Source organism: Mastomys coucha, unplaced genomic scaffold, assembly GCF_008632895.1.
Source record: "Mastomys coucha isolate ucsf_1 unplaced genomic scaffold, UCSF_Mcou_1 pScaffold23, whole genome shotgun sequence".
Taxonomy (NCBI): Eukaryota; Metazoa; Chordata; class Mammalia; order Rodentia; family Muridae; genus Mastomys; species Mastomys coucha.
In genome coordinates, this window is record NW_022196906.1 from 59600827 (window position 1) to 59612357 (window position 11531).

An 11531-nucleotide genomic window follows, 5' to 3' on the forward strand; every position below is an offset into this window, starting at 1 on the left:
AAAAAAAAAAAAAAAAAAAAAAAAAAAGCAACTTCACAGTAATAATATAATAAATTATATTGTAATGATTACAATAAATTATATTTTAATAATAAATATATCAAGATAAGTAAAGGGAAATTATTTAGATTTATTAATTTTATTTGATGCATATGAGCGTTTTGCTTGTGGATATGGGTGTGCAGGTGTGTGTGAGTCTCAGACTTCTCAGAACTGGAGCTACAAGTGATTGTGAACCTCCATGCCGATGCCGGGAATTGGTCCCCAGTACTCTGCAAGAGTAGTGAATACCCTTCCTTAATGACTGAGCCACTTAGCCAGTCCCTACCTTAATTTCAGAGATAGGATCTCTTACTGATCTTGGAGTTCATTGATGAAACTGGCTCCAGGAACTCCCCTGTCTCCTCCACCTTCCCAGCTCTGGAATTACAGGTGTGAGTACACAAATCCAAACTCCGACCTACACAGTGGTGTGGAGAACACTCCCCCCCCCCACTCCCAGGGCTGTCTCCAACCCCTGCAACCTTGACTGGGAGGGGACTCCCTTCTCCCCTAGCACTTTGTATCACTCAGGGCAGCCAGCCAGACCTGTCCAGCAGAGCTCCGCTGTAAGAGTGGGAGGGTGGTGGTCTGGTCAGTTTCCTTCTGACCCTTCATCCTTCACATTTCTTCCCAGGCCCCCTTCCCTGAGCTGGTTAGGAGTTCTTTTCATTATTATTATTATTATTATTATTATTATTATTATTATTATTATTAATTTTATGTGTATAAGTATTTTGCATGCACGGATGCTTTTGTGTACCATGTGTGTGCCTGCTGCCAGCAGAGGCCATAAAGAGGGGATCAAAGAACTGGAACTGGGGTTATGGATGGTTGTGAGCTGATAGGGATGCTGAGCCTGCATCCCAGTCCTCTGAACAAACAGCTAGTCCTCTTAACCACTGAGCCGTCTTTCCAGTCCCTGGACTATCTTATTCCACTTTGAATGCTGTAGGGAGGAAACACGGGCACACAGAGGGGTAGCAGACAGAGGGTCATGTATGTAGGGTAATGTAGTTGGAACACTGTGGAGTGTTCGTGGGATGGTGCTGTGTTTGCTCTGGAACAGATATCTTTGTATCAGTGGAGAAAACTGAGACCAGGAGGAAGTGCCTGGCCCAAGGCCATACATCTTCCTGATTGCCTAGCCCTCCTGCTTTGTCCCTCCAGCCTTGACACATGATGAGGATGTCACCTCCATCCTTTCTGATGTGCCATTGGGCCTCATGGTGAGGCAAGCAGGACGGACACTGAGGAGAGACCTTGACTTGGGTGACTGAGTTCTTATGGGACAGAGACACAGTGGGTCAATTTTGATGAAATACCCACACAGGGAGCCATTGCTTCATGACAGTGAGCAGACCCTGTTGAAGCTTTGATTATGATAAGAAATATTTCCCTTTGTGATTATTGCCTTGATGCGGGATAGTGTACGCTCTATTCTAATCCTCCTTCTCTCCTCTTCATGGCAGGGGCAGTGTTAGGGTCTATGGGCAGCATGTAAGTACACACACACACACACACACACACACACACACTCACACTTGCCTTACACTCACAGTACATTTCTCAGAGTTTTCCAACTACAGCATTTTTCAAGCTTGAGGTATGAGTAATAGTGGTGGGGATGAGATGTTGGATTCCTGGGGGAGTAAAACCACTGAGCCACCACACAGTGCCAGGCAATGCTGCACCGAGTACACATCACCCAGCGGATGTTCATGACAGCCCTAAAAGGAAAGAATTGCTCTGCATTTTTAAAACCAAGAAACAACCCTAATTTATATAGAATTTACTACGTGTACAAGTAAATTTTTTTGAGGCAGATGTTCACGTAGTCTAGACTGGCTTCCAAATTTCTACATAGCCAAGGAATGAGGAAGACCCTGAACTATTGGTCTGCCTACCTTCTTCTCTGAGGGTTGGGATTGCAGGTGTGCATCACCCCATTCAGTTTATGCAGTGCTAGGAGCCAAACCCAGGCCTCAGGCATACTATAGGTAAGCACTCTACCACCTGAGCTGCAGCTCCAAATCCCCCTCCCACCCTGTGGTTTTGAATATACTAATAAGGTTGTGTTGCTTTGGCCACTGTCTAATTCTAGAACATTTTCACCAAAAAGAAACCTCATGCTCCTTAGTGGTCATTCCCCCTTCCTCTCTGCTCAAGTCTCTGGGTAACCATTAATCTACTTTCTGACTTATGGACATTTCACAGAAATGGGATCACAAAGTGTGTGGCTTCTGGTGGCTGATGGCTTTCACTTGGCATGAAGTTTCCAGGGTTTTCCTATGCTCTAGCATGTGAAACGCTTCATCCCTTCTGCTGACTGAGTAAAATATTAGTCACTTAGCAGGCGAAGAGCAAACATTTGGGTCAAGCCTACCTTCTGGCTGTTGTAATAGGGCTGCTGTGAGCTGGGTCTTTTGTGGACAAAGAAGTCAAGCCATGGGGAGATGGGACTTGAGAAGTAAGGGGCTGCTGGCAAAGAGAGAACGGATACAGATGGACACAGGGTCTTTCCTTAAGCATGATTACATTGGGTGGTGGTGCACCAGGAGGCCACACACCCACAGCCCTGGTGTCTCTTCTTCCTCACAGGGGAGCTGCCATTGCCCCAGGAGACAACTGTCAAGCTGAGCTGTGATGAGGGACCCCTGCAGGTGGTCCTGGGTCCCGAGCAGGCTGTGGTGCTGGACTGCACTTTGGGGGCTACAGCTGCTGGGCCTCCGACCAGGGTGACATGGAGCAAGGATGGAGACACTGTGCTAGAGCATGGCAACCTGCACCTGCTACCCAATGGCTCCCTGTGGCTGTCCTCACCCCTAGAGCAAGAAGACAGTGATGATGAACAAGCTCTTAGGATCTGGAAGGTCATCGAGGGCAGCTATTCCTGTCTGGCCCATGGCCCGCTGGGAGTGGTGGCCAGCCAGGTTGCTGTGGTCAAGCTTGCCAGTAAGTGCTTGCATCTGGGGTGACAGTGGAAATTTGGAGACCAAAGGGAACGGAAGGGATAGGGAGAAGGATCTAAAGTTAGTTACCTGCATCAGAACCGGAAGCCCAGCCCAGGTTCCCCGCCTCCTGTCCTGTCCCACTCGCTGGGTCCCCTCTTGCTGTTATCTACTCTTGCTGTTCAGTGGGTCCATCAGCTGGGTCTTCACTCCATCACCCTCCTTTCTCCACCCTCGGAGTTCTAGTGTATAGGATTGGCTTGTCTGCCAGGAAGAAATCAGGAACCCAAAGGTGTCTCTTCCTGTTTCCTACCCACACACCACAATGTGCAGGGATATAACCATGCCCTATCCTCCTGACTGGCTCCTCGGGGGTCTCTAGAGGTACAGAATACCAGGAAATACTATGATGATAATGTTAGACATGGGTACCTTTGAATCACATGCTGCCGGCACCATCTGACCAGCAATCATTTCTTAGCCCTTGGCCACCAGTCTGTTCTCCCTCATTCTGGGTTTGCTTGGCTGTGTTTCCATTGACTCCGTGTTCTGTGTCACTGTGCTGACAGCGATCACTCTCTCACTCTCTCTCCTCACTGTGCTCATCCCCAGCACTTGCAGACTTCTCTCTGCACCCCAAGTCCCAGACCGTGGAGGAGAACGGGACAGCACGCTTTGAATGTCACACCGAGGGCCTGCCAGCCCCCATCATTACTTGGGAAAAGGACCAGGTGACTGTGCCTGAGGAACCCCGGTGAGTGCCCCTCAGGGAGTCTTGCACAGGGCAGAGGGTTCTGGGACATGCTTAGAACTGGGATTCTTATAGCCAAGGTGGCTCTGTTCGCCTAAACTCACCCAAGAGCCAACCACTAGCCTGACTTGTAGCCTAGGCTGAGGCGCTTAGAACTAGGGCTAGCCTGGAGCTCTTCTAAGCACTCCCAGTCTACCACTTGCTTTATTGAGGATTCTAAGAGCCAAACAGCGGCTATGATCTATTCACGACCACATCAGGGGCCACTGGCAGAAGAATGACTTCTGCTCTGCTCTTTTCAAGGTTCCTCTGGAGTTCCTCCCAGGACTCCTACTTCTCTTCCCATCTCCGCTCTATCCTGTCAGGCACAGGCATCTGATCAGCAGGCTACAAGGTCTATCTTGTCCCATTCACTTCCCTTTTTATAAAGACAGTGGTTTGGTGGAATAATCCCAGGGAAGATTTTAGGTTGAAAGCCAAGCAGAGGACAACCGGGATTTTTCCCCGTGCTGTGACAGCCTCCTGACATGTCTTGATGCACACATAGCAGACCAGAACTCAGAGGCTCACTGCCTCTGTGGCCTCTAGGTTGGCTTCACGTCTTGGACCAATGTTGCTCCAAAGGTCCCTCCCAGGCATTCTGCAACCCTGTGCTGCATGGAAGAGGGATCTCCACCCACACACATGCTTAGAAACATTGGCTTGTAAATCATCCCCAAGTACATCCAACTCCTTCTTGACTATTGGGCTGCCTCATCATTGCTGATTTTTGACTCAGTGGTGGGAGTGGAAGGTGTAGAAAAGTCACGGAATACCTTTGATCAGATAAAGTCAACAGATACGATCCTTGTTGACAAAGTGTCACTTGGTCTCCACTCATCCTTGACACATCCCATTCAACTCTCTTCTCCCTATATCTATGAAATGAAATGTGAAGGGCATTCAGTTAAGTTGCAATTCCCCAAATGTGGTCTTTGTAGCATGTTTGTTTGGTTTGTTTGTTTGTTTGTTTTAAATAAAGTCTTATTGTAGCTTAGGCTAGCCTCAAACTCTCTACAGTAGCCAAAGATGACCCTGAACTCCTGATCTTCTTCCCTACTTGGTACTGAAATGTCAGTTTATGTGGTATTGGGGATGGAACCCAGGGCTTTAGACATGCTAAGCAAGTATTCTTAACAACTGAGCTATATCCCTAGCCCAAAGATATATTTTTAACATTCATATAAACAAAAAAGGAAGAAAAATTTTCTCATTGCCCAACCACTGTTATTTAGAGGGGTAGTCAATTGTTTGTTTCCTGACACAGGGTCTTGCTAGGTAGCCCAGGCTGGCCTTCTGCCTCAGATTCTGTAGTCCTGGAATTATAGGACTGTGCCAACATCCCTGGCCCCATTTATTAATTGTGTTTTTGTTTTTCTCTCATTGTTAGGCTTCTGTTTTGTTTTTAAAAGGGTCTCCCTGTGAACCCCAGGCTTGTCTAAACCTCACTATGTAGACTAAGCTGTCTTCCTCAAAACAGTGGGGATCAGACTTCCCCTGCCAGCATCTAATTCAGGCATCATCCCATGGAGCCACAGACCTCACCCATAAGGTGGGGCTGCCAGCTCCCAGGCCCCAGAAGTGCTTGCCACCAAGTCCTCTGAAAATTGATCCTGGGCTATAAATAGTCCAGGCTCACATGTCCCAGCACATTGTGTCAGGGAATAAAGAAATGTCTAAAACAGCAACTTGATTATGGCCAAGATGTATATTTTTGCATGTGCCCAGATATACAAATATGCTAGAGATAAACTCAGCTCAGTGGTCTCAAGAGTTGGCTGTGAGCATTTGCAGCACAAATACACAATGTCAGGGGAAAGGGGTATTTTTGTAATGAATGATAAAGGCTAAACACCAAGGTAGTTCCCTGGTATTTATGATCTACCTCTCTCTCTCTCTCTCTCTCTCTCTCTCTCTCTCTCTCATCTTTCTATTTCAAGGCATCTCATGTGGCCCAGGCTGGCTTTGAGTTCCTAATTCTCCTGCTTCTACCTCCAAGTGCTACAGACTGTAGGCACGTGCCACCACGCCTTGTCTGTAAGGTGCTGAGCCACACCCCAGCCCCACTTACACTAATCTCTAAAAATAGGGGATGCTTTTTCTTCCATGGGAGCCAGTCATGAATGAGACTAAAAAATGAATTTATATTAAAATGCCAAAATGCACAACCTTATAGAAAGGGAAGGGAAGTCCCCTACTGAGTAAACGAAGGCTTTACCTTTGAGTCTTCCACCATGTCCTTTGAAATGCACGTGTGGTTCACACCTGTATAGATGTGTTAGGGTCTGTGACTTACTGGATCTTACATCCCTTAAGGAATGTGAGGCTACGTTAGGACTGTAAAGTATGCGAGGTGGAAATCACTGGACCCTTCCTTCTGATGAGGAAGCTATTGCCCAGACATGTCATGTCACTTGCCACAGTCACACACACACACACACACACACATTAGAACTTGCTCTCTCAGCCCTCACCACTGCTGCTTCTGTGTTGAAGCCCACGGTTACAAAGGAAAAGTGTGGAAAGGCACATACTTTTTCACATTTGGAAATTTCCTGCCAGCTGGTGGCAGCAGCGGTGCACTTGGGAAGCAGAGGCAGTTCAAGGCCAGCCTCTCTACAGAGCAAGTTTCAGGACAACCAGAGCTGCACAGGGAAACCCTGTGTCAACCATACCCCATTCATTCCCCCCCCCCCAAAAGAAAGAAATTTTCCTATCTCAACATTTGGAAGGTTGAGGCAGGAGGATCAGGAGTTCGAACTCATCCTCAATCCTGTTCCAGACCAGCCTATCTCAAGAGAAAATCTTTTTTTTTTCATTTTGTAAAGCTCAACAAATAAGAATCCCCAATAATTCCCCTCACAAAGGAAACCCCATGCACTACAAAAGCTTTGCCAACCATAGCGTTTTGTTCTTATGACCCAACCTGTTGTTTATCTGTTTCCCCAAACCAGAATTGCTTCTTAAGCACTATTTTGTAACTTCTCCCCTACTAACCAATACATCTCAGACATCTTTCCAGAAGCCAGAGTTTCTAAAACCTCATTGTAACAAAACCAGAAGAAGTTTAGACTGCCTTGAGGAGGCAGTGCAGCACCTTGCCTCTGGCTGCAGCTACAGCTCTGTGCCCGAGGAAGGAGCAGATCTGCTCCTGCACACAAAGTTAAAGAAGTGTTATTGCTCACGGAACAGGCTTGCTCTTGGTACTTGGTGCTCCCTTTTCCTGGCAAGACCAGAGAGGGACCCTTAAGATTCAAAAGTGGAGGTAATCCCACAGGGGAACAGTCTGGCTGGAAGATAGGGGAAAGGAAACACCACAGATGGCATCATGTGAGTTAGAGTCGGCCATGAGGGGTGTTCTTTCTCACCTGGTTTCTCATGGCAGTAGGTTGGGTGCTGGCTCAGACATTTCACCGCCCCCACCTCTCTACCTTAGCACATCTGTGAGTAGATCTGGAGCTGAGGTGAGAGGTTGGGCGCAGAACAAAGGTTCACCTGGGCAGATGAGGTAAGGACTGATCCAACCATATTCCCAACCACCTGCCTTGAATGTCCCAATCAACACCCTTCCTTCTTTAGTCCCTTGGCCATTTCACAGCTCCCATACTTAGGTTTCCTTAGCCCCTGCTTCTCCAGGAGCAAAGGGCCTTCCTTCCCCAGCACACAATGCCCTGTTGCCCTCTGGTTCCACCAGAGAAACACACTTAAGATTTTCACTACCTGGAGCTGACCCCATAGAAGGCCTCATCACCTCCTGCTTGGTTAAACGGACTCAGTGCCCACTATCTCCCAACCTCCCTGCCCAAAATTTCTCAAGCAAGGTCTCCTGGCCTCTTCCTCATTCTCTCCTGCAGGCCGGGTAAGAAGGCCTTCATCTCCCTGGCCCTCTAAATGGCTATGTGGATTGCTGTGTGGAAACTATTGGAAACCACACCCATGCCCTCCCACAGTCACATCTAGCTATGAGAACGGGGCTGAACATGGCCTTTAGGACCAGGTTCAAGATGTCTTGTAGCATAGTGTCACATCATCTACAATGGCCTCAAAAGCACTGTGTGGCACAGGATGACCTTGAGCTTCTGATCCCCCTGCCTCCACCTCCCTAGCACTGTCATTACAGGCATGGAATGTTACTGGTTCATACAGTGCTGAAGGTGGAAGCCAAGGTCTGATGCATGCTAGACAAGCATTCTACTAATCAAGCCATATCCCCAGCCTCTGGTTTGGGGTTTTAACTGCTCCAGCATGAAGACCCTGGGTGAACACCCTACCACTCTGAGATTCAATTTTGTCACCATAAAATGGAGGTTGGGATTCTCCTGCCTCTTGGGATTCTTTTGAGGGTCAAAGGAGATAAGGGAATAAGAGAATGTTTGTTAGGAAGAGGGAAAGGAAACGCAGGTAAGAGGTTAATGAAGAGTGGGAAGGCAGAGAGATGATGGCTCGGCAGTTAAGAATGCGAGCTGCTCCTCTGGAGTTAGCTCCGAGCACCGCATCAGGCTGTTTACAACTGCCAATAACTACAGCTCCGTCTGTCATTCCCGCCCTTTTCTGGACTTTGCAGGCACCTGCTCTAACACATACATACACATACACTCTTGTTGTTGTCTTAATCTTCAGAGGGGAAAAAAGTGGTTTAAAACATCCAAATTCTTAAAAGGGTAATGTGTGTGTAATAAAAAGTTAGGTTTCTCACACCTCCAGCTTCCAGGCTGCCAGGCCCCCCTTCTCAGAAACAACTTCCTTTTATGGGGACATCCAGTACCTATACAAACTAGTAAGAATTTGGCTCTGCACTCATGTCATCCTGTGGCACCAAAGCACACAGCATGGATGATTCCTGGACCTGCTGAGTTCCACTGCAGGAAGTCCCCCCCACACACCTGGGAAGCCAGGACACACTCAACAGTTCCCAGCCTCTGGCACGGGGCTGCCGTGAACACTCACATGCCTTTGCTGCACGTGTCTGAGACTGACTGTGGCAGAGACTCCTAGAAGTGTCAGAGCTAGATGGACAGCTCCTTGCTGTTGGATCACACTACCAGCTTGTCCAGAAAAGAGCATGGCCTGGGTGATACCCGCTGGACAGATGTGCCTTCCGTGGTTTCGTCACCCACCTGAGCTGTTATTAAACGTTTTGGTCTTTGCCAGTCTGTTAGGTGAGGCCGTATCTTAAAGTTTGGATTTGCATTTCTGTCCCTACGAGCCACCCCCTCGATTGCCTTCCCCCACCTCACAGGCTCCCTCTGCTCCTTCCCAAGGCTCATCACTCTTCCCAATGGCGTCCTCCAGATCCTGGACGTCCGGGACAGTGACGCAGGCTCCTACCGCTGTGTGGCCACCAATCTAGCCCGCCAACGATTCAGCCAGGAGGCCTCTCTCAGTGTGGCCCTCAGAGGTAAGGGGACAGGCAGACAGGTAACCTGGGGAGTTCTGGGGACTGCTATCTTGGAAATGAAAGGGTCTAGACCTGGGTCTTCAGAAAGCTGATTGGGTAGTAGTTCTACATGGGATAGACCTGGGGTTTGGGACCCCAACCGGCACGGGGGTGGGGGGAGGTTGTCCCTTCTTATGGAGTATCTGCGTTTCCTACAGTCGGACAAGAACTAGTGAGCAGGTATCAAAATGCCCTGCAGCTTCTGGTCCTTTCTGCCTGTGCGGGTGCCTTAAGGGCGCTGGGCAGGAGACCCACCCAGTCTCCTTATATATGCCAACCTGGCTCCTTGCCACTTGTACTCTGGTCCTTTTCTGCCTTTCTCTTTTTTCCCTCAATTTTTTAAAAACATTCATTTTGTGTGTTCATGCTCAAGCCCCATAGAACCCATGAACAGAGAAGGATTTGTGGAAGTCAGTTGTCATCTTCCACTTAGTGGGTTCCTGGGATCAGAAAGACATGGTGGCAAGCATCTTTAGCTGTTTTATAAGTCTCTTTTCTGCCTCTCTTTGAAAAGCTCCTGCCAGGATAAGATAGTAGCAAGGGCACTAGTTTGGGGGGAGGGGGTCACGAAGACCTGTTTTCAATCCTGACTCTCCTCACCATCTGTGTGACCCTGAGATGGGAATGGAAAGTGTTTGGCATTCAGCAGCTGCTGGACAGATCTCACTGCAAGCCTCCCCCAAGGTCGCTCACTTGTGTCATCCTCTTGTTCCTGGGCTTCTGCAGCTCCAGGCGGTCTTTGCGCTCTCTCGGGCACTAGGTCTATGCTGCCCCCTGCTGGACAAACCAGGTGTTCACCGTTCTGCAGCAGAGAGAGAGAATTGGATACAGAAACACACCTCGAAGCTTCCTTGCTAAAAACTACAGCCCACCTTTTGCTTGTAGAACCCCGAGGCACATTGGAAAGGGATCTGCCTAACTCACACAATGCTTTATACTTTATAAGCAGTCTTAGATCTAGAACTGGGTGCTGAGTCTAAGGCAGAGGCCATGTGAGCTGGATTTGGGAGGGGAAATATGGGGGAGGTATGGTCTACCCAGTAATTTGTGGGGTTCACTTGTGTCAGGGAGCATTCTTCTGGTTCCAAGAGGAAGAGCTCTGAAGCCCACTCCAGCTCTGCTTAGCAGCTACTTTCCACTTCCAACAGAAAGAACCATGATGCCCCAGGTCCCCTGCTTTGGGTGGCAAGCTGACCCTGTCCCATCTTCACTACAGGGTCCTTGGAGGCTACCAGGGGCCAGGATGTGGTCATCGTGGCAGCCCCAGAGAACACCACAGTGGTGTCTGGACAGAGTGTAGTGATGGAGTGTGTGGCCTCTGCTGACCCCACCCCTTTTGTGTCCTGGGTACGACAGGGTAAGTGCAGAGGAGACTGGGGGTGTGGGCAAGATGGTACAGTATCTCACAGGCTCCAAGTCAGGAGCTTCCACCTAAAGATGGAAGGAGAGAATTAACTCCACAAAGTTGTCCTCTGACTTCCATAAGCACACTCAAGCGTGCTCACATGTACACACATTCATGTAATAGTGAAGTCTAAAGAAGGTTGTATTAAAGATCGGTGGTGGTGGCACACATCTTTTTATTTTTAAAGATTTATTATTTATTTTTATGTAGCTATATAGATGGTTGTGAGCCTTCTTGTGGTTGTTGAAAATTGAATTATTGGGGCTGGTGAGATGGCTCAGCAGGTAAGAGCACTGACTGCTCTTCCGAAGGTCCTGAGTTCGGATCCCAGCAACCATGTGCTGGCTCACAACCATCCGTGATGAGATCTGATGCCCTCTTCTGGTGTGTCTGAAGACAGCTACAGTGTATTATGCTGGAGTGAGTGGGACCTGAGTGAGCAGGGCTGGAGCAAGCAGAGGTCCTGAGTTCGATTCACATGATGGTTCATGGCCATCTGTACAGCTACAGTGTACTCATACACATAAAATGAATAAATAAATAAATCTTAAAAAAAAAAAGAAAATTGAATTTTTTAGGACCTCTGCTCACTCTGGCCCCCAAATTTATTTATTATTATACATGAGTACACTGTAGCTGTCTTCAGATGCGCCAGAAGAGGGTGTCAGATTTCATTATGGGTGGTTGTGAGTTGCTGGGATTTGAACTCAGGACCTTCAGAAAAGCGTCAGTGCTCTTACCAGCTGGGCCATCTCACAGCCCTGGCACAGGTCTTTAATTCCAGCATGGAAAGGTGGGCGCAGAGGCAGGCGGATCTCAGCCTGGTCTACAAAGCAAGTTCCAGGGCAGCCAGGGCTACTCAATGCAACCTGCCTCAAAAAATTAGGGAGGGGGGAGGGGAGAAAGAGA

The 11531-nt window shown here is 48.4% G+C and overlaps 1 protein-coding gene across 2 annotated transcripts in view; it reads left to right on the forward strand.

Moving 5' to 3' along the window:
* The window catches only part of Igdcc4 (immunoglobulin superfamily DCC subclass member 4), a 35489-nt gene that overhangs the window by 9868 nt on the left and 14090 nt on the right, over window positions 1-11531 (forward strand). For both annotated transcript variants that reach the window (XM_031343826.1, XM_031343827.1), the window contains exons 2-5: window positions 2641-2994; window positions 3603-3744; window positions 9042-9178; window positions 10434-10574. In XM_031343826.1, the coding sequence (XP_031199686.1) occupies window positions 2641-2994; window positions 3603-3744; window positions 9042-9178; window positions 10434-10574 (774 nt within the window). The remainder of the gene's footprint in view (window positions 1-2640; window positions 2995-3602; window positions 3745-9041; window positions 9179-10433; window positions 10575-11531) is intronic.